This window comes from Centropristis striata, chromosome 1 (genome assembly GCF_030273125.1).
Source record: "Centropristis striata isolate RG_2023a ecotype Rhode Island chromosome 1, C.striata_1.0, whole genome shotgun sequence".
Taxonomy (NCBI): domain Eukaryota; kingdom Metazoa; phylum Chordata; class Actinopteri; order Perciformes; family Serranidae; genus Centropristis; species Centropristis striata.
In genome coordinates, this window is record NC_081517.1 from 45,368,248 (window position 1) to 45,392,313 (window position 24,066).

Consider the following 24,066-nt stretch of genomic DNA (forward strand, 5'->3'; position numbering starts at 1 on the left):
TGTCATTTATTGTGTATTTTTTGGTATTTTTTTGTCTTTTTTGGTCATTTTAATTCATTTTTGTAATTTTGTGTCTTTTTACATATTTTTTGGAACTTTTATGTGTTTTTTTAAAGGTAATTTTGTTTTTTTTTTTGTTTATTTTACCTCGTCTTTGGTAATTTTTTTTAAATTTTGGTTTAACTGAAGTAAAAGTACAAAAGTATCAGCATCAAAATGTACTTAAAGTATCAAAAGTAAAAGTACTCGTTATGCAGAATGAACCCACTCAGATTGTTTTATATATATTTATATATTCTAAATATATTATTGGATTATTATTATTGATGCATTTTTAACAGTTTTAAGAGTTAATGTCTTATTTTAAGTGTTCAACATGCTTATTTCTAGATTTAATAATCTTAATTTAATAAATCTTGTCAAGGTAAATTATCTGTCCATGCAGCAAGATCATTTCCCTCAGATTTACTGTTTGATCTGGTTTTAGACCTTTTTACAGTGCAGGAGCAACAAGTGTATTTAATGCTATCAGTCCCTTATTTACTCACTTTATCCCAGCAGGTTTGTTCTGTTAGCTGAGAAAAATAAATTATTTCTCTTTGGAACTTTGAGTTACCACTAGTAACTCTCTTTGGCTCTCTGTTGCATTGAAACAGAAAGTGAAACATGAGGAGGGCATTGAGAGCTTCCTGAGCTTTTAGATCAGGGGTCTCAAACTGGCGGCCCGCGGGCCAATTGTGGCCCTCGTGACGATATTTTGTGGCCCCCACCTTGATATGAAAGTTTAATGTGAGTTTTATATGAATGGCACTTTACCGTGTTGTGTGTGGAAGGTCCCTTTAATTACTGTTTTTGGTAATTCTGTGTCTTGTTTTGTTAATTTTGTGTCTTTTTTTGGTAATTATGTGTCTATTTTGGTCATTTTTTTTCTTCTTTAAGTAATTAAGTTTCTTTCTGTCATTTTGTGTCTTTTTTGTCATTTTGTGTCATTTTAAAGTAATTTAGTGTTTTTTTCCAGTCATTTTGTGTCTTTTTGGTCATTTTGTGTATTTTTTTTAGTAATGTCGTGTCTTTTTTCTGTCATTGTGATTGTGCCTCCAGTGTGGTAATTAGAGTGTGAGACCCCTGGTGTAGAACGAGTCATTTGAAGAGTTGAACCAACAACCTGCTGCTGATGATTCCAGCCGTGAGGATGAAGATCATGATCAACAACGTGACGCCTCGACGTAAAACCAGCTGATTCACCGTCAGGACGTCTCCCACCGTGGTGATGGTGGTGCTGCTGGTGGTGCTGGTGGTGGTGACCAGTAGAGGACTGAGGTCTGAATGGTTCACCTCCAGGTCCAGGTCATCACCACTCACACATCCAGGTAGAGCAGAACTGACCCGGGCCTGGTTCTGCTGGTTCTGAGTGGAGGCTAGACATTTGAGGCCCAGATGGAGGAAGAGTTTTTAGTATTAACACAAAAACTGTTAGATAAAACTGAAAGAGTAGAAAGTGAAGCCGTGTCTTTACTGACCGGTGTCTTCCATCTCCAGCGTCTCTGTTTCCTCTGAGATCTGGACTCCTGCTCTCACACGAGCCTGAACACAGACAACACAGACATCAACAACACTCTTCAAATACATCCTAAAACACAAAGCGTTCTGACTAAAGTGGTGCAGTGACTCACCTCCTCAGTGGCCTTTTTCCAGTCAAGTTTGTACAGAAATAGGAGAAAGACAACGGCCTGCAGCGAGACACCGATGGCCAGTCCTGTCCACAGTCCTGTAGAGACACAGGAGACATGACACTAGAACATTTATAAAGAAATGTTGAGTGTGTTTGACTCTGGGACGTGACTCTCAGCCTCTCATACATTATTCGATTATAATTTGAACTGTTTTCAAAATGGAAAAGAGGAGGAAGTCCTGTTAGATAATAAAGCAGGTGTTGGTGTTTGTGTGTCTGATAGTAGTGGGAAACTGGTCAGTTTGTGTCTAAAACTGGTCAGTTTGTGTCTAAAACTTGTCAGTTTGTGTGTAAAACTGGTCAGTTAGATCAGTAGTTCTCAACCTTTTTGAGTCGCGACCCCCAATTTAACATGCATGTTGTCCACGACCCCCACTCACTGAACACAATCTCACACACACAGTTCAGATCACCCAAAAAAGAAACAAAATGACCAAAAAAAGACACAAAATGACAAAAAAAAGACTCAAAATGACACAAAATGACCAAAAAAAGACAAAAAATTACCCAAAAAAGAAAAAAAATACCAAAAAAAAGACACAAAATGACAAAAAAAGACACAAAATGACTAAAAAAAGACAAAATGACAAAAAAAAGACAAAATGACAAAAAAAAGACATTAAATTACCAAAAAGACTAAAAATCATGAACATTTTAACACAGTGGAGACAGAGCTGACTTCCTAAATGATTTGGCGACCCCCAGAAATCATCTCGCGACCCCAATTGGGGTCTCGACCCCAAGGTTGAGAACAGCTGAGTTAGTGTGTTAAACTGGTCAGTTAGTTTTTCAAGCACACTAAATGAGTTTTCTGAATGTTAACTTTCAAGCAGGAGGCACAGGAAATGGTAATGAATATTAATATTTCTTGTCTTACCTACGATCCCCATATCTGCTGCAAACATGAGAGAAACCCCGATGGGGAAGCCGATGAAGTCGAGACCCAGCAGGTTGATCAGAGCACCAATCAGCTGCTTCCCTGCTCCTCTGAGGACTCCTGCAGCCACGCCCTGCTCACCTCAAACACATTCAGTCAGATTTCTATCTGTCTCTTTATCTACAATACTCTATGGAGTACATGCATTATTAAGTTAGTGATTTGTGCATTTTTTCTCACCGCAGTGGCATCACAAACATGCATGAAACCAAATATGAGCATGACGTCAGCAACCCTCTGAATTATTTCCCTGAAAAAGATTAAAAAATAAAGATTCTGGTTAGATACAAATATATATAATCAACAAAAGATGGGAGGATTTAGTGAAGGAACAAGATCCATCCATCCATTCTCGTTCGCTTATCCGGGGCCGGGTCGCGGGGGCAGCAGGATAATACATCCCCAATATAGTCTTTGTTTGTTCACCTTATTAATAATCAGGTAATAAAACAATAAAACACTATTATTAGGCAGACTGTTTCTTCAGTGTTGAATTGTTAAACATAACTGAGGCTCATTAAACACTCATAGATTATGAAAGCAGCCTACTGCGACTGAAACTAAACATCCAACAGATACATTTAGTTTATGTCGGAGCAGGAAAGTGAAGGTTATTATAATAAAGAGTTTACTCACTGATCTGACGTGAAAATGTATCCAATGACATATCTGGAGATGCAGAGACCGGCTCCAACAAAACATGCAACGATGACTGTGTTGCAACAACGAAACAGAAAAAACAACGTGTTAATATTAAAATTAAATGTTGAATGTCAGAATGTTGAAAGTGGAGCAATGCCTTCCTGTACAGAGAATGAAGTCACACACCCTCTGTGTGTTGTAATCTGAGCTTCTCTGTTCTTGCCCTGCTCAATTATTATTTATTATTATTAATTATTTTCTGACTAATATATTTCTGTTTTTCTGACTATTTTTTTCCTGTATTTTGGAGTAGTTATTTCTATTTAATGAGTGTTTTCCCCTGTTCTTCTGAGGATTTTTTTCTGACAATTTTTTTCTGTTTTTCAGACTATTTTTTTTCCTTTTTCTGACTATTTTGTTCCTGTTTTTCTGACTTTTTTTTCTCTTTTTCTGACTAATTTTCCGCTTTTTTCTGACTATTTTTTCCTGTTTTTCTGACTATTTTTTCCTGTTTTTTCTGACTATTTTTTTGTACTTTGGGGTAGTTATTACTATTTAATGAGTATTTTTTTCCTAACATTTTTTTCTGTATTTCTGACTTTTGTTTTTCACTTTTTCTGACCATTTATTTCCTGTTTTTCCGACTAATTTTTTTCTGTTTTCCTGACAATTTTCTTTCTGTTTTTTGGGGGTAGTTATTTTTTTCCTGTTTTTCTGAGTATTTTTCCCTGTTTCACTCTAAATGGGGCCATAAATTACAAAATGAACATCATGCTGTATTAAAGAAGACTTGAGACTAGCAATTGAGACAATAAACTCACAAGGAAAATGTTTACTGAGGGAATAAATCAAGCAAGAAGTAAAGTCATTTTCCTATTGACTTGCATTTAAACAGACTTATTCTTGCAGCCAGGGAAGTCTCCCCCTGCTGGACATTAGGAAGAATGCAGGTTTGAGGTTCTTTGGCATTGGCTTCACTTTTCAGGCTTTTTTATGCACTTGATTTCTCTCCTCTCCTGACTTTTTCTGCAGTTGTTATACATGCAACATGTTCTGTGTGTGTATATATATATATATATATATATATGTGTGTGTGTGTATTAATTGTATGGCTCTTACATGCACAGATGATGGGGACTCTACAGGACAGCTTGGCCTGCTCCGTGTCTCCTGCACCGAGAGCGTTCCCCACTCGGACACTAGCAGCCACAGAGAATCCTAGTGGGAACTGTGGAAAAAAGATACATAGTTATAGAAATTATTACTGTTTTTAAACACATTATTTTAGGCAACATTTGAAACAAATGTCTTTACGGTAAATATGATGCTACAGCTTGCAGCCAGTTAGCTTAGCACAAGAACTAGCCTAGCTTTGTCCAAAGGCAGTGGTGGAAGAAGTATTCAGATCCTTTACTGCAGTAAAAGTACTAATACATACTGTGAAATGACTCCACTAAGGTAAAAGTCCTGCATTCAAAACTTACTGAAGTAAAAGTACTAAAGTATTGATTTATATATTTGTGGTGCCAGTCAGATCTACTCAAATTACACCTACAAACCTCTAATCAGGCAAATGATCTATTTTAAAGCTACTTTTAACAGGAACAATCATCAACACACAGCATCAGCATCATTGTAAGGAAGGAAAGTGTTTGGGGGAGTTACCATGTAGGCTGTGATACAGAGCTGGTAGGCTATAGACTGAGCTCCCAGCTCCACCTCGTTAATCAGACCAGCCAGGAAGCCTCCGATCTCAAAGATCCACCATGACAGACAGATCATCAGCATACTGGGGACGGCCAGCCTGACGAAGGGACCCCACTCCTGGAGACAGTCCAGGGACCAACCTGGTGGAGGAGAGGGCTTTAAAACGGCTCAGTGGATAATCAACGACCACGCTGGAAAATCCATGAATGATAAAACAGGATTTAAGTGTTGGAAAAAATAACAAAATGATTATTATAATATTACTGCAGCTGAGTCTAGAATGAAAACAAAAAAACAAAATTACTTAAAAAAGACACAAAATGACTAAAAAAAGACACAAAATGACAGAAAAAACTAAATTACTTAAAAAAGACACAAAATGACCAAAAAGACAAAAAATTACCAAAAAAAGACACAAAATTATTTTTTTTAAAAGACACAAAATTATTATTTTTAAAAGACACAAAGTTATTTTAAAAAGACACAGAATTACCAAAAACAGTAATTAAAGGGACCTTCCACACACAACACGGTAAAGTGCCATTTATATAAAACTCACATTAAACTTTCATATCAAGGTGGGGGCCACAAAATATCGTCACGAGGGCCACAATTGGCCCGCGGGCCGCCAGTTTGAGCCCCCTGGTCTAATGTGACAGAGTGAGTAGAGAACTGACCTCCCCATGTGGCCTTGTGGAGACCTCTCCACCAGATGTAGAGGAACATGAACAGAGCCAGCAGGTACTGGGAGATAACGTTGGCAGCAGCTGATCCACTTCACATGGATCCACATGGAGGAGACGCAGGTTTTAGAAAAAAAGCAAAAATGACTGATTTGCTGATTCATGTACATTTTCTTTACAGAAAGTTATTGAGATTGTTACTAGTTTAGTTTAGTTTATTAGGATCCCCATTAGCCATCACTCCATTGTGGGAGTAATGTCTATTCTTCCTGGGGTCCTCAAACAGGACACAATTTAAATACAAAGTAAAAGCATACAGAGTAACAATTAGAATCTAGAATCTCTGGCAGTTATAAGACAAAAACTACAATATTAAATTCAATAATTTACCAAAAAGTGGAATACCGATTACAATTCAAAGAAATTATTAAAACATGTTATTAAAACATACAAAATCAATACCTGGCTTATGAAACAGAAAAACAAAAGCTCACAAACAAAGCAAAAAAACAAAAAAAAAACAAGAAGCCAGACCCGATACATCATGTCAGAGATAAGATGAGAAGTTTTGTTTTGAAACAAAATTTTGAACTGAGCCATGTTGGTTTTGAAAAAGCTGATTCTTCAGAATGAAACAGATCACTAAATCACTAAATAATATTATAATTGCCAAGACAGCCCTTTAAATATTGTGGTAAGTAATTGTGGTATTGTAATGTCCAGCAGGGGGAGACTCCACCAGTTGCAAAAAGAAGTCAGATTGTTTAGATGTCCGTGAGAAAAGGATCCGACTTCTCACTTGATTTATTGCCTCAGTCAACATTTTCCTGTGTGTTTCTGGTCTCAATCACTAGTTTCAGTCTTCTTCAATACAACATGATGCTCATTTAGCAAACAAGTGTCCCATTTAGAGTAAAACAGACAATAAAAGGATGAAAATAGAAAAAAAAAACTCACGCCACGCCCAAATCCAGAGCATAAAGAAAGACGTAGTTGATGACGACATTGAAGACGTTTCCAATTAATCCAGTTACAACCTGAGGCCACATGATTCCCTGTAAACAACAGCACAAAGTCATAATAATCATTAAACTTCAGCCATTATTAAATAAACATCAGTAGCCTTGTGTCCAGAGAACTCACCTGATTCTGAAGATATTTCCCTTCCAGCTGGTACATAAAAGCTGCCTGCAGAAGAACAACACAGAACGTTAACAGTGTCAACTCAGAACCAAAATAGAGATTATTTTTCTTTGAGCGTAACTATCATGTAAACATTGACAAAAACATATTTGAAATGTGAACACAGGGTTTTTATTGTCCTGCACTGAGTAACCCTACCTTGAGGTAATATTGAATTAAAAGTCTTTAAACAGCAGTGTGATAAAATAACATGATTTATTTCATTCACAGGATTAACCAAAACAAAAACAAACTTTCCCATTTAGTTATTGCATCTACAAATTATTTGTCATTTGAGTTGCTTTAAAATCTGCACTATGAAAGTATTATAAGCTTTATAAAGATAGAAGGAAAACAAACTCACTGGCAGAGCGGGCATGAAGATCTTCACATAGAGCTGGGAGAGACTTCACACAGGAAGAGAAACATGGAGAATGGAGTTATAATACTATATATATATATATATATATATATATATATATATATATATATATATATTTATATATGGCCGTTGTATACACTTCATACACTTGCACTAATTCTGCAGTTATTATAGTATATATTTCCTTGTAATTATAGTATTTCCTTGTATATATATTTTATAATATATTTTTTATTGTCTCTTAAGCTCTCTTATTTTGCACATTCAGACCACTTTTTCAACTTTATTCTATTATATTTCTTTGGTGTTGTGCTGTTGCTGGAATTGCAATTTCCTAAGGGATTAATTAAAGGTTATTAATCTTTAGTTGCAGCCCGCCTGCCTACCGACATAATATTCTGATCAAGTTATTTTCCCCACTGGGACTGACCTGGCCACCTCGGGGCTCTGTCTGACCGCCAGCAGGAGAGGTTCAGTGTTGATGAGGACGGCCCAGCAGGGGAAACAGGCCAGCAGCAGGATCAGGACCCCCCTCTGGAGGATCACACCCACTCGCTTCAGGTTACCACTCCCATACGTCTGCAACAGGAAACAGGAGGATAAATAGGTGCACTGATAAAAAGGTGTTTAGTCTAAAAACCAGATCAAACAGTAAATCTGAGGGAAATGATCTTGCTGCATGGACAGATAATTTACCTTGACAAGATTTATTACATTAAGATTATTAAATCTAGAAATAAGCATGTTGAACACTTAAAATAAGAAATTAACTCTTAAAACAGGATAAATGATCTAACACTTCTAAATCTAAAGTTTTTTTTATCTTGGTAAGAACCAAATAATCATCAGGTCACTCTGCTCGGGCCAGTTCATCACTGCTGGCAGCTTTACTTTATCTGGTTTGAAGAGTTAATTTCTCATTTTAAGTGTTCAACATGCTTATTTCTAGATTTAATAATCTTAATTTAATAAATCTTGTCAAGGTAAATTATCTGTCCATGCAGCAAGATCATTTCCCTCAGATTTACTGTTTGATCTGGTTTTTAGACTAAACACCTTTTTTACAGTGTGGAGTTAAACAACAGCGATCAAACTACTAAGTAAAGGAAGAACAGGGCAAGAAAACAAACGTGATAGTGCAGCTGATTGTTGAGACAGAGACTCTACCTGAGATATGAGAGTATCACAAGTACATGACAGACCAGCGCCAACAGAAATACCAGAGACATTTACCACCTGCAACAGACAAAACAATATGAATTAATACAAATTCAAATGCATTCTTTTGGAAAGCAAAAGCAGGCAGAATAAAGGCAGAGAGGTTTCCTCACGGCGGCTGCTAGAGACACTGCTGCTAGCTGCGTCTTCCCCAGGTGACCACAGAACACCATGCTGATGATGCTGATCAGGAACACCATCAGCTGGGAAATGAACTGGAGAACAGACAGAGAACAAGGTCTGTGGTAAGAAAACAACATGTGTGTTTCTGTTGAAAGATAAGTTGAAACTAGGGCTGGGCGATATGGACCAAAAGTCATATCCCGATATATTTAGGCTGAATATCGATATGATATAAATCCTGATATTTTTATTGCAAAGTGAGAGAAAATGTTCAGTCAAAGTCAGATATGACATGTCACAAGTAGTTTTATTGAAAATGTTAATTTAAGTGAACATAAATACTGGAGAACGACAGGAACCTTTTTTTAATTTTTATTTTTTTTATCAATGCTCCATAAAGTGCACATTTAAATAAAAAATATCTTAAATAAAAACAGCCTATGAAATCAATGGGAAAATCTATGGGAAAAGAATAACAACATTTAGTTTTACAATAGAACTAAATATGACAAACCCTAGTAAGGGCAGCAAGAAAGAAAGAAAGAAAGAAAGAAAGAAAGAAAGAAAGAAAAAAGAAAGAAAGAAAGAAAGAAAGAAGTATCTTGATAATTCAGAAAAAAAAATGTCCGAAAAACAGGGAAAAAACTGTAAGAAAAAGACGGGGAAAAATGTGTCAGAAAAACAGAAAAAATTGTCCGAAAAACAGACAAAAATTAGTCAGAAAATCTGAAAAAGAATTGTCAGAAAAACGGGAGAAAATTACACAGTGCCCGCCTTCAAAATAAAAGCAAACACATGTAGCTTTCAAAATAAGAGCACATGGATGTGTTAGCAGAGTCCACCACCTAATTTGCAAGAAGACTTTCAAAATAAGATGCCTTTAATAAAACATAGAAGAACACTTATTCTCCTTTACAATAATTCATTAAAAATATGCAATGATTCAGATGGAACAGTGGAATAGTGGCTTTGTTGTTTTATGTTTTACTGGTTGTTGTTTACACTACAGTTCTACAGTTAAAAATGGTTGAATAAAACATATTTTGGTTCAGGCATGAAGTGGAAAAATAACTAATTTAGTTGAAATCATTTGGTGACAGCTTCGTCCCCCCAGTTCAGAAATCCCATCTGGAATAACTCATTAAATAGTGTATTAGTTTACAGCAGCTATTCTCAACCTTGGGGTCGGGACCCCAATTGGGGTCGCAAGATGATTTCTGGGGGTCGCCAAACCATTTTGGAAGTCAGCTCTGTCTCCACTGTGTCTTTTTAGTCTTTTTGGTCACTTAATGTCTTTTTTTTGGTCATTTTGTGTGTTTTTTTTACTTATTTTGTGTCTTTTTTTGGTCATTTTGTGGTCAATTTGTGTCTTTTTTGGTCATTTTGTTTCCTTTTTTTGTCATTTTGTGTCTATTTTGGTAATTTTGTTTCTTTTTGGGGTAATTTTTTGTCTTTTTTGGTCAATTTGTGTCTTTTTTTTGTCATTTTGTGTCTTTTTTTGTCATTTTGTGTCTTTTTGGATAATTCTGTTTCTTTTTGGGGTCATTTTTTGTCTTTTTTGGTCAATTTGTGTCTTTTTTTTTGTCATTTTGTGTCTTTTTTGGTCATTTTGTGTCTTTTTTGGTCATTTTGTGTCTTTTTTGGGTGATCTGAACTGTGCGTGTGAGATTCTGTTCAGTGAGTGGGGGTCGCGACTCAAAAAGGTTGAGAACTACTGGTTTACAGGACCTCTTCACGTGATCTCTTTAAGGCCTACTGTAAAGGGAAGTAGCTACAGATATCAAAATAAAGCTCAGGCTGCAGGGTTTCAGGAAGTAAAAGTAGAAACAGCTGATAATATTTTACTCTCCAGGAGGTCTTACCACCGGTCCCGCTAGTCTCAGGAGGTGGACTATCTCCTCCCGGTAGTCCGGAGGGAAGAAGCCTCGGCTCAGACCCGAACCCCGGTCCTCCCCGGAGCCCCGGTCTTTCCCGCCGTCCTCCCCGGAATCCGGAGCGGGAAGAGCCGCTGTCCCTGGTCTCATGTCTCCGGTTGGTGTCTCTGGAGCAGCGTCCATGTCCGGACAGGAAGAAGACGGTCCTACTCCTCCATGTCTCCTCCTCTGATAAACGTCCTCACAATGCTGGTAGGTAAATATATCCTGCTCCAGAAGGGGGTCAGGAGAGTCCCGGGGCTCCGGAGCTCAGTCCACCGAACCGGACCGGGACGTGACGGGCCGGACGGATAGTTAAACGGGACATTTTATTGCGTGTTAAAGTAAAAAATAACGGTCTCTAGGCTGGTAACTAGGGCTGTAACCATGGAAACACCGGGACCGTTACTGCATGTTGCTGCACCAGCGTGTTCCTGTTGTGGTTGTGGTGACGTCACGTTCCGGCGACGAATCAACGATGACATCACGAGATGTAAAAGGGATGTCACTACAGCTCCATATGTGCTCTCATATTGGAATAAATACATAGAACACAATAATTGGAAAAAGATCTGGCTATTACCCAACCGTTATTTGATAACCAATAAAGTGAGAGAAATTTCTTTTAAAATAATTCATAAATTTTATCCTTCCAATCAACACATTGTTAGTAGATTCAAAATAGACATTGATGTGAAATGCACTTTCTGTTCTGAAAATATTGAAACTGTCACTCATTTATTTTGGTACTGCCCCTTTGTCCAAGGTCTTTGGATTGAGATTTGTAACTTTATTGCAAGAAATGTTTATAAAGATTTTAAGTTGTTTTGGAGAGATGTACTATTTGGGCTCTTCGACAAAAATAAAGAAAAACTCAACGAAATATTTATTATAAACCTGATCATACTGATGGCGAAATTTCATATTCATAAATGCAAATTTGCTAGAAGAAAACCATCTTTTGTTGCCTTTCACCATGAGCTCAGGCAGTACATCGCCTCTATTAAATTGTCCAATAACCAAAAAGCTATCAAAACAGTTGTTATTTGTGAACTATTAAATATATTATTGTAAGCCCTTCCCCCCGGCGTAGATTATACATGTGAAATTCTTTTGTAATGAATTGTATATTTTTGATGTTTGTGAAACAAAGTTATAATAAAAAAAAAAAAAAAAAAAAAAAAAAGACATCACGAGATGTTAATCTGGTCTCTTTCTAGTGATCCGGATCTTTTGTCTCAGTTCACCAAGAAGAACTTTCGGCTCCCAAACGGCTCTTCATTTACCACTTATACCTTTTATAATTCAGACAAATTTAGCTCTGTTTTGACGTGATTTGTATTTGAACACATATATCACTTAAATGTCAATAACTTTCTGCAGCCAATTACATTTACAGTTGTAAAATCCCTTGTTAACTCTCTAACTGGCTTGAAGAACCTATGGGCTGAAATATATGCCACCAGAAACTGAATTTGAATTATTTATACTTTAATTTGAATTGCTTAACTTGAATAATTGCATTAAAAACTGAATTTGAATCACATCATTTGAATTTGTATTGTTCAATTTCAATCATTGCATTGAAAAACTGAATCTGAATTGTAATTTGAAATTGAATTTATTAGTTTGAAACTGAACTTTCAGTTCTCACAAATCAAATTCAGTTCACAAAATTCAATTTCAATTTTCTGCGGTGAAGATACACAGAGCGTCTCTTCGGCCAATCAGCACCTCCATTTTTTTGTAACATTTGTTGCCACTCGCCAAGAAACCGAAGAAGAAGTTAGACTGGTTAGAGCAGTAGTTCTCAACCTTTTTGAGTCGCGACTCCCAATTTAACATGCATGTTGTCCGCGACCCCCACTCACGCACACGCACAGTTCAGATCACCCAACAAAGAAACAAAATGACCAAAAAGAGTAAACAAATGACCAAAAAAGACACAAAATGACCAGAAAAGACACAAAATGACCAAAAAAAAGACACAAAATGAACAAAAAAGGACACAAAATGAACAAAAAAGGACACAAAATGAACAAAAAAAGACACAAAATGAACAAAAAAGGACACAAAATGACCAAAAAAAGATACAAAAAGACACAAAATGACCAAAAAAAGACACAAAATGACCAAAAAAAGACACAAATTGACCAAAAAGGAAATAAATTGAGCAAAAAAGACACAAAATGACCAAAAAAAGACACAAATTGACCAAAAAGGAAACAAATTGAGCAAAAAAGACACAAAATGACCAAAAAAAGACACAAATTGACCAAAAAGGAAACAAAATGACCAAAAAAGACACAAATTGACCACAAAATGACAAAAACAAGACACAAAATGACTAAAGAAAGACACAAAATGACCAAAAAAAGACTAAAACACTTGAACACTTCAACACAGTGGAGACAGAGCTGACTTCCAAAATGATTTGGCGACCCCCAGAAATCATCTCGCGACCCCAATTGGGGTCCCGACCCCAAGGTTGAGAACAGCTGGGTTAGAGGACAGATGAGGCTGGAACAGAACGGAGGTGCTGATTGGCCGAAGAGGCGCCATGGCAACCGGGTCTTTCTCAAAGGCACCCAGTTGTTCTTGGTCGTGCTAGCCCGCTAACGCTAGCACGCTATCTATTTGATCGTTATAACCTGAAATTATCATTATCTTGAAATAAAGTGATAATATCAAGCATGTCCAGACATGTGCATCACTTTTAAGTGTTGTTAAAATAATTGATTATTTTCTCTATTGGTAAATTATTTTATGCTTTATTTCTGCTTCTCTGTCTCTGTGAGTAACGCAGGTCACTATCAAAGGTCAAACCTTGACTGTAATAAATATCTCTATGCATTTATATTAAGTCAGACAATATGATTTGATACATTGATTGTGTTTGTGTGTTAATATTGATGTAGAAAACTATGATTACTTTAATTACATATATTCCATTTGCTTAAACTGATTAAGATTCTATAAATCACAAAGAATGACATCCAGATATATTGATGCACAGTTTTTGCTGTGTGTGTATGTGCATTTGTGAGTGTGTGTGTGTGTATGTGTGTCTGGAGAGGGGAGACCACAGAAGGCCGAATGAAAATCCCGTGTGAGAATCTCTGTAAGTCATAACAAGGAAAAATGTTTGTGCTAACAAGTTTGTTAGTAGGTCAGGGCAAGGCCTGGTTTCTGCAGCAAGCAACCAGGTGGCATGACGTGCCGCTTTGTATTGATTAAAACTGGCGAATGAGCGATCAAGAAGGCGGGACTTCCTGGAAGAAATCGACCAGCATGTTTTGTAAACAAATGTTAGTATTTTAATGGTTCCAGGGAGGGAGTCGGGGTTCAGACTTCACCAACTGAAACACGTCTGTTTGTATTCAGGGACATGAGTTAATTTTGAACCCGGAGATCTCTGTAAAGTGAACATTTTTTGACGTATTGTAATAAAACTTTGTTAAACTGAGAAACTTGGACGTCTCCAGCTCTTCATTTCCCATCAACGATCTGCGCAGAAAAATGGTGAGGTTTTTTCTGTTGGTGACAGAATATCAATTTTCAAGGTTTCCTCATGCAATTTTTCTAACAGTGCCTTCTATTGAACTGGCAACTGGTGCCTTTCTGGTCTAGCTTCCAGTCCCACCAGGACCCTGATGAGGATGGGGTTTATAGGTTTTATTAAAGGTGATATCAGAAAACTACGTATGCTACCTTTTCTCTTCATTTCTGTAAAATTCAAAGTAACTTTTAATCAATATTAGCGTTTGTAGCCCACTTTACACAGAACTACCGTCAGACCTAGCTAACATTACATGTATAGCTAACAAAATAACTTTCTTCAACCAGATTTTATCATCTCAAAACCAGCATAGCAACTATGCTAGCACTGTGCTTTCATTATAATCTAATTTATTGATAGATAGTTAATCAGTTTTTACCTCTTTCCCGCCATCTCTTCTGTCCTCGTGACTCCTGGCTCCCTCGTTTCGCGCCACTCAGTCTCTAGCCGGCCGCTCTGACGTTAACTCGTGCTGCATTCACTTGCAGTCGGACATTGGAAATTCACGCTCGTAAATGTCAAATCGGGCGTAACATTTCTTTTACTGTAATGAGTTAAGGTCAAGCATAAAGCTGAATATGGGAGATTCTAGAACAGGGGTGGGCAATTAATTTCCCCAAGGGGCCACATGACCAACACCACAAAGGTTACGAGGGCCGGACCAAAACTCTGAACTAAATTCTGCACAGTATTAATTTAACCGCTTTATGAAATACAGTAAATTATCTGGTTTTGAGCTGCTACTGATACATGTTATGATAAGACTGTTAATGTGGAGTAAATCAAATATAGCAGTAAAAAGTAGTAAAAACTCCAATCACTATATCACTTTTCAATTTATTTTAAACACAACTGTAAATGATATTTAGCAAGGTTCCTATTGGTGTTTTTGTATTATATAACTTGTTTTTCATGTTTGTGCATTTTCTAGGTGTTTTACAATGTTGTGAAGCTTTTATTTTGAAAAGGTGCTGTTCAGTGTGAAACGGGTGCTTTAATTTTGAAAGGTAGTGACAGGAAATAACGGAACGTGGAACGGTTAAATGAAAAACGAACGGTAAATAATAACGAGTGCGTTGTAATTCATATAAAGTTGATATAAAGTATGAAAAAGGCTTCTATAGTGGCGGCTGACCGGAAACAAGGTTTGTTAAAGTTTATTTTCTTCTGTCATATATATATATATATATATATATATATATATATATATATATATATATATATATATATATATTAGTGGCTATATTTGTTGTTTTAACTATAGTAAAAGTGCTTGTTAGCTCAAGTGCTAATGCTAATGTTTGTTATTGTTTCCCACCTCGTAGCTCTTACGGTGGATTCACAAGGTGACCAAGGAATTTATTAACTTGTTAATTGTTAATTTATTAACTTTATGCAAAAAGCAATAGGTGTTTTTGACTAAAGGTACCTCGGTAACTCAGTTATACGTAAAGCGCCTTCAAAATAAAAGCACTGCGGTTGTATTGATTTCTAGTTTCTGGGTTATTATTATTACACACAAATCTTTCTTCCTTTATTACTAACATGCATTTTATTTAAGTGGTGAGAGAATAATGTAAAATCCTTCCTAAACAGCAGGCACAGGCAGTAAACTATTATAACCCTTAATAAAGCCAAAAAAACATTTCAGAGATGATGAAACTTATAAAAATATTATAGATCAAAGAGGCCATTTAGTGTTAAAAATCAGCAGTATTATGGAAAGTCTTCTCTATTATCTCTATTATAAAATACCAAATAAATCATCACACAAGTCAATTGTGACAAATATAAATAAAGCAACAATTTGTGAAATAATGAAAGAAATTTATTAAAGTCATTGCAGACATTATTATGTTATTTCATCATACATTTTCACAACATTACTTTGTTAGAAATTTTATTTCATTAAAAACTAAATAAAATGTCATTGCAGTGACACTTTAATTTCTAAACCAAAACATATGAAGTTGAAGGAACCAAATATCTGATCTCATCATAAAGAATATGTGTAATCTAATCGTATTAATCTTATCAATAAAATGTCAGAAAATAATGAAACATCTCAGTTATAAATCCCCACAGCACACACACATTCAAATGTCTTGTTTTAATAAACCAACACCTTTAAATATAAGTAAATATAAGTTTATGACCATATATGACAAAGAAAAGCATTAAATATTCATATTAATCCAGAACTTTTTGCAATATATTACACTCAAATAAAGAAAGATGTTTTTACTCATGAAAGTAGATTTGAATGATTCAACACAACATTAAAGTTTAAAGGTGTATTTTCTCTGGAGTTGATTTCAGTCAAATCTAATTTATATTTTATATGATCTTACCTATAAAATGTGAAAAATAATAAAACATTGCCTGTTATAATTTCCCACAGCCCAAACACATGAATTCATACTTAATAAACCAACAGTCTTAATATGTTTAAATATAAGTAAATATAAGTTTATGACCATATTTGACAAAGAAAAGCATTAAATATTCATATTAATCCAGAACTTTTTGCAATATATTAACTCAAATAAAGAAAAATGTTTTTACTCATGAAAGTAGATTTGAATGATTCAACACAACATTAAAGTTTAAATGTGTATTTTCTCTGGAGTTGATTTCAGTCAAATCTAATTTATATTTTATATGATCTTACCTATAAAATGTGAAAAATAATAAAACATTGCCTGTTATAATTTCCCACAGCCCAAACACATAAATTCATACTTAATAAACCAACAGTCTTAATATGTTTAAATATGAGTAAATATAAGTTTATAATCCAGCTCAGTGTGATGTCATCATCCAGCTCAGTGTGATGTCATCATCCAGCGCCTGGTCCTCCAGCTGCTGCTGGAGCTGACAAACATTATTACTCACACAGAGATAAAACATTCTGCTTTCTTCTTTACATTTCATCCTCTGGAAACTCTTTTTCAGACTTTTTTTCCTCACATGATAGTTTGTGACTTTCCCTGTTTCTACTGTTATTGTCCAAAGCATTGTAATGTTACACTGCAAAAAAGGTGTTTAGTCTAAAACCAGATCAAACAGTAAATCTGCTGCATGGACAGATAATTTACCTTGACAAGATTTATTAAATTAAGATTATTAAATCTAGAAATAAACATGTTGAACACTTAAAATAATAAATGAACTCTTAAAACCAGATAAAGTAAAGCTGCCAGCAGTGATGAACTGGCCCGAGCAGAGTGACCTGATGATTATTTGGTTCTTACCAAGATAAAGAAAAATACAAATGACATAATTCATCTTGTTTTAAGAGTTAACTTCTTATTTTAAGCGTTCAACATTTATTTCTACATCTTAATTTAATAAATCTTGTCAAGGTAAATTATCTGTCCATGCAGCAAGATCATTTCCCTCAGATTTACTGTTTGATCTGGTTTTTAGACACATCTTTTTTTGCAGTGTCTAACATATAGTTTGTGAATGATTTTGCTTTATTTATTATTTTAAATGTCTCTTTATCTGTTTCTTCCTCAGACTGTTTCTGATGTGAATTCACTCTCTGAGGGCCGATAAAGTTTCATCTCATCTTATTTTAAATTTGCTTTTAACAGTAATTTGTCTGCTCAGTTTTTGCATAAAAGTAGAATAAAAAGATGATTTACCTGCTTCAGCATTCCCTCAATCACAGCAGACACAGTCACAGTCATCCTCCATCTCCTCACTGTCTTCTTCTTCTTCATCAAAGACGCTGAAGAAAAAACAATCAGACATGATGAGTTGAGAGATTTCTGCTCTGATAATAATCAGCATCCTGTTGATAGAAAGTGTCCTCAGTTAGTTTAGTCCTGCCTGTGGTCAGTTTAGAGCTATACTGCAGGCCGCCACCAGGGGGCGTTTAGGGCTTTATCAGTCAGGTAGAAGCAGTTACTTCCTCCATCTGTTCATATTCTCACATTGAAGTCAACACAAACTGATGATCTGCAGTTGGTCACTGCACATTAACACCAACATCCTGAGAGTTCACATTTATTGTCCAGAAATGTGTTTTATTGTCTCATTTCATGCTAAAGTAAACCTAAATCTAATATAAATACTGTTTGAATCAGTGCTTACCACTCAGATGGACCGGAGCAGATGAATGGAAACTTCAGGTCACAGTTCACGTCCGCCCATCTTCCAGAGGAGCTGAAATCTGCTGCTGCACAAGCCTCATTTGGACCATCAGGTTCTCCTGTGTTCCAGTATCTGAACGAGGAGCTGCTTCCATCGGACCACTTCCAGGAGTCTCTGAAAAGGCCGATCCAGACATATCTTCCTGCTTGAACCAGCTCCTGGACCTTCTGGTTCTCTGCCTGGTTCCTCACACTGGCCAGGTCTGTGTGGTGTTCTCTGCAGTAGCTCTGGGCCTTGGTCCAGCTCATGGAGTCGTCAGTGAGTTTAAATGTCACATCCCGCCCTGAACATAGAGCAGAGAGAAATGCTGTGCAGAGGCATCATAACACACAACACTGATGCAAACTTTATATCTGAGTTTTTCTGCGTCTGAATGTTTTTCTCAGCAGTCTGATGTTTCTTAATGAATGTGAGCATGAAGCTGAAGTCACCGTGGAGCTGTGTGCATATCAACTCCTTCTCTTGCAGCCCTGTTGACTGAGACAGTGACGTGGGATAAAGCTGTTAATGATGGAGCTCTTTATAGAAACAGAGAAATGAAGGCAGGACTCATCTGCTTTAAATGAGCTTCATGTAACTGGAGACAGAGAGGCAAAGAGCAGCAGAGAAGGGGAGAGGTCAACAAGCTCAACTGCTCTGTTTTACCTTCACTCATCAATATTCTCACCTCTCACATCACAGCACACCGCCTTTAAGGGGTATGTGCAGCTGTTATCATGCCATCGTCCATCACTATACATCATTGTGCAGTGTTCTGCACCCAAGTAACTGTCTGGTTGTCCAGGTCTCCACCATGTGAACTCCTCCTCTCCTGGTCTGTAGAAGCTTGTGTCTGACAGTGACCACCTCCAGCTCATGACATCATCATCGTACAGTCCGATCCAGGCGATCTGAAACACATATTTGCATTAATAATAATATTCATGTGTCCATATGAACAGTGAAACAGGTTCCTGTAATAACTCCTGCTGTTTATACTGGACATTAAGAGATCTCTTATAATATACGTTCAATAGGGAACTAAATCCTTCGTCCTGGTTCAATAGCCGTGTTTCCTTTAGGGGGAAGAGTTTCGACCGTGACGTCATATACGCAACGGATTAAACACAGGAGCCACAACTGTGGCCGCCGTCGATAACTGTGCACAACTTTAGCAGCTGATCATAAACAAACCAGCATGGCTAATTATGCACAGAGTCTCCGCTGATCATAAACATAATGATTGTGAACTAACCAGCATCACTAACTGTGCACAGAGTGTCTGGTGCTTGTTGTAAACAAACAGAGATCGCTAAGTGAACACCTCCTGCAGCAGCAGCACATACACACTGTACTGCTACAGAGCTAACTGTTAGCCTGTTAGCACATACACACTGTACTGCTACAGAGCTAACTGTTAGCCTGTTAGCACATACACACTGTACTGCTACAGAGCTAACTGTTAGCCTGTTAGCACATACACACTGTACTGCTACAGAGCTAACTGTTAGCCTGTTAGCACATACACACTGTACTGCTACAGAGCTAACTGTTAGCTTGTTAGCACATACACACCGTACTGCTACAGAGCTAACTGTTAGCCTGTTAGCACATACACACTGTACTGCTACAGAGCTAACTGTTAGCCTGTTAGCACATACACACTGTACTGCTACAGAGCTAACTGTTAGCCTGTTAGTACATACACACTGTACTGCTACAGAGCTAACTGTTAGCCTGTTAGCGCATACACACTGTACTGCTACAGAGCTAACTGTTAGCCTGTTAGCGCATACACACTGTACTGCTACAGAGCTAACTGTTAGCCTGTTAGCACATACACACTGTACTGCTACAGAGCTAACTGTTAGCCTGTTAGCACATACACACTGTACTGCTACAGAGCTAAATGTTAGCCTGTTAGCACATACACAGTGTACTGCTACAGAGCTAACTGTTAGCCTGTTAGCACATACACACTGTACTGCTACAGAGCTAACTGTTAGCCTGTTAGCACATACACACTGTACTGCTACAGAGCAAACTGTTAGCCTGTTAGCACATACACACTGTACTGCTACAGAGCTAACTGTTCGCCTGTTAGCACATACACACTGTACTGCTACAGAGCTAACTATTAGCCTACTAGCAATTTGCAGACTGGACGCTAACATCCGCTCTGGCTCTGCAGCTGGGAGAGACTGCTGCAGGAGGACTGTGCCGCTTCCACTCGTTCTTACTCTTCTTAACGAGTCACGGCTCATTAAGAAGAGTAAGAATGAGTCTCCAAAAGTCTCCAATAACACCAGGAAAAGTCTCTGGATTTGTCTCCAGTCGCTTTATTGAAAAATAGTCTCTAAGGGGGCCTGAAAAGTCTCTAAATATAGCAACAAAGTCACTAAATTGGCAACACTGCTTCACCAGCTTTTACAAATGTTGCGTGTTGTTGTGGCGTCCAGTACTACGTCACATCCTGCTTAGTGTTCTATCCAATCAGCAACCAGGCTGTTTACAGGGAGAATAAAGACCCTGCTCTACTACAGGGACTAAAGAAGTCCTGACAAAAGTCCTCTAGGACGGCTCGTATTCAGATTAGGGGCGTTTAGGTGAGTGAGACCCTCATTCTGGGTGTTGGGCGGTCGTGGAAACAGCCTAATGTAATAAAAAACATGAAAGAGTTTCTCTGAAGTATCACGGCTCAGATTGTAGAACTTTAAATCCACGTGTCACTGACATGATGTCAGAAAGAGCTTTGAAAGGAAAGAAAGAGGAAAGTGAACTCACAGAGGAAACTCCTGCTGTTTCTGCCGTTTTCTTCAGGATCTCAGCTTCCTCCATGCTGTCTACAGTGGCCAGGTCGGAGTATTTCTCTCTGCAGTAACTTTGTGCTTCAGTAAAAGTCTTCTGTTCATTAATGACATGATACTGACGTCCAGCACACAGGCCTGTAGAGACACACACACTGATCACATTCATGCTGTAAATAACTTTTATACATCTTCACTTTGTAACTTTACAGTTTAATGGATCCAGACGTCTCGTTGTGTTTGTGTAGTCAAATCAGGAACAAAGTACATTTACTCAAATACTGCACCGGAGAGTTTAAAGTTCTGTTTGATGCCACTTTATACCTGCAATAATATCATATAATATCATATAATATCATATAATATCATATCATATCATATCATATAATATCATATAATATCATATCATATAATATCATATCATATCATATCATATAATATCATATCATATAATATCATATAATATCATATCATATAATATCATATACAGTGTTTCCCACAGACCAGGTAGCAGTGTGTGGTGCTCCACTGACACCGGTGGGTGAATGGAGTGTCACAGTGTGGTGTAGTCGGTCATCGGGTGGATGCAGCGGGCGGTGTTCAACACTTTCTGAAGCTGCCACATGAACAAACCTGTTTCTGTTGTTCTTCAGAGTCTCCTGCTGAGACACTATAAAGCTACAGCATTTCAGCTCAATCTGACTTCCTTAACAGTAAGTTCTTTAAGAGAAGACAACTAAAAACATTTTGACCAGAACCCTGCCTGGTTTCATTCCTCACCCCAACTAGTTCAATCTTTAGATTCTGGGACAGGAATGATTTGCACAAAACAACTTCAACTGGAGGTCTTTATTTCAAATAATTAACTTAAGACCTACCTCAACCAATAACCTGTTCTAACTGTTTTGGTAAAATAATGTAAAAAATAAAATAAAGAAAATAGAGAAACTACCTAAGGAACAAAGCCTGATTCAGATTCTGTAGCCTGTTTAGTGCTCAGCTTCATGTCCTATCAGAACACCTCATTTTTCTTGGCTTCCTGAAAAACAACTCAAGTCTCTTCATCAGGGACCTCCTTGGGTTCAGGCCCATTTATGGATAGTCTTGCTTGAGAAACAGCAAAAAAACAGCCACAGACAAATCAGAATGAAAATAGGCTACTTTCCCCACTCGTTTTTTTTTATTTATTTAAAGTGTAAACTTGTGTGTTTGACCTCAGCTGTTGTTTCAGCAGCTGCCTGTCTTACAGGAGCATTTAGTCTGCTGTCCTCCTCTATTTCTCCCTCAGCACCACTGTTTGATACAACATTCAGATAAATTAACCTTTACCAGCCATGTGACTGTTCAGCTTTGTTTCACACTGACACCTCCTCATGCTGCTCCTTGTCCTCTTGACCAGAAAAAAACTTTCAATACTCATCTGGGTTAAAGCAGGAAACATTCAGAAAAACTACTGATAACTACAACAATAATAATATTCATAATAACTTAAAAAATGTGGTCTATTCTTTTTGATTTGACTGTGGGCATAGTAGTCTATCTCAAATATTAGGGCTGTAAAGTCATAAATTCTTTAAATATATCACTTTATCATCATTTTAAAGCCTTTTAGGTGAGAAAGTAGCCGTTTAGATCCCCAGTGCCTCGTTCATTTGTCTAAATACCAGCTGTTTACTATTTGGTTGTGCTACTCAAGCTAGCCGTCGTGAGCAACGCACTTCCGGTTACATTCACAAAAATAAAACGCCCGTTGCCCTTTATAACGTTAGAATTTGTGCTTTTACTTTGAAAACAGGAAGCGAACCTACCCTGGATGTAGCTAGCTTGCAGCAGCCGCTTTGATGCTCTCGTCCCGTTAACGGCATTTAAGGAAACCATCAATAAGCCTTAACGTTACCGGAGAGTGTTGGCAGCTCAGAGACCGGCCCGCTTCATTTAAAACATTATTTATTGCTGTGAATGTGTTTTCTGTGTGTTGGCTAACGTTACAGACGTTACAGTTTTTAATCCCCTAGAGAGGAAAAAAAACCAGAATCATTTAGTGGCGGTCGGTCTCTATTCTGTGGCGGTGCAGAATGGTCTATGTGTGGGAAACACTGTTATAATATAACTGCCAAAATGTCACACTGACAGATTGTTCTTTTTACTTATTCTGAATTTAAGAAACAGGACAAATTTATACAAAACAATAAATTGTTGTATTTAATTTAATTTAATTTATTTTTTTATTTTTTGGCCCACCACAACCCCCATTAGAAAATAAGGTAAATAATAAAAAAATAAAGACAGACAGACAGACAGACCAATGGGGGAATTTTATGTATGTATTTTTTTTTTAATGTATGTATGCATATGTGTGTGTGTGTGTGTGTGTACTTTGTATTTATAAGTGCTTGTATATATGTGTTTCAGGATATTTCAGGGAGAATAAGAGGAGTGTTGCAGAGCTCTTGTGGAACTGGGATCAGACATTTGTAGGTGACTTTTTGAATAAATGTAGACTAAGTTTTGTTGAATCGGGTATGTTGTGATTAATTGATGCTGACATTTTTTCCATTGAGATTTGGTCTATTAACAAATTCTTCCACATTGTTGTATTTTAAACATTTTTGGCGTGTGACCTCTTCCAAAAAATCTGTATGTATAATAATGAATAATAAAGTTTATTGTATAGTGAGTTATATCAGAAGTCTTCCTTGCAACTATGACAAATGTATTGATTATTTATCCTAACTCAAACATCATTTCTCAGTTATTGCTTTATCTAAACATGGCTTACAGAAGATTCTAGAGAAATATTTAAATGACCAAATTACAATTCAGTTGACTACGTAAGAGAGAATAGATGTGGAGGAGGGGTCTCTCTGTTTCTTCTTGCTGACTGAATTTAAAGGATGATCTTTCCCTGAAGTCACCGAGGGCTGAGGGGGAATCTGTTTGTAGAGCTCTCTGGTGTCTTTGGTGGAAAAAACGTTTTAGTTGGTGTTATTTATGGCCCACCTGACTCTACTGTCAAAGATTTTAATGAAATTCTGTCCAGT

At 37.0% G+C, this 24,066-nt stretch overlaps 2 protein-coding genes across 2 annotated transcripts in view; both read right to left on the bottom strand.

Moving 5' to 3' along the window:
• Nucleotides 1–1,239, bottom strand: part of LOC131979703 (multidrug and toxin extrusion protein 1-like) — a 36,046-nt gene extending 34,807 nt beyond the window's left edge. Inside the window, exon 1 of the mRNA XM_059343708.1 lies at nt 1,166–1,239. The gene's annotated coding sequence lies outside the window, so the exon portion shown is untranslated. The remainder of the gene's footprint in view (nt 1–1,165) is intronic.
• LOC131979719 (multidrug and toxin extrusion protein 1-like) lies at nt 1,092–9,927 on the bottom strand. The gene is made up of 15 exons (XM_059343711.1): nt 8,597–9,927; nt 8,433–8,501; nt 7,696–7,844; nt 7,248–7,290; nt 6,845–6,889; nt 6,659–6,756; nt 5,696–5,793; nt 4,977–5,158; nt 4,431–4,539; nt 3,306–3,381; nt 2,850–2,919; nt 2,610–2,742; nt 1,674–1,768; nt 1,521–1,584; nt 1,092–1,418 (listed from the first exon to the last, which is right to left on the bottom strand). Exons 1-15 carry the CDS (start codon nt 8,801–8,803, stop codon nt 1,141–1,143), a joined length of 1,716 nt encoding a protein of 571 aa, XP_059199694.1. The 5' UTR covers nt 8,804–9,927; the 3' UTR covers nt 1,092–1,140.
• Nucleotides 9,928–24,066: the final 14,139 nt, after the last annotated feature.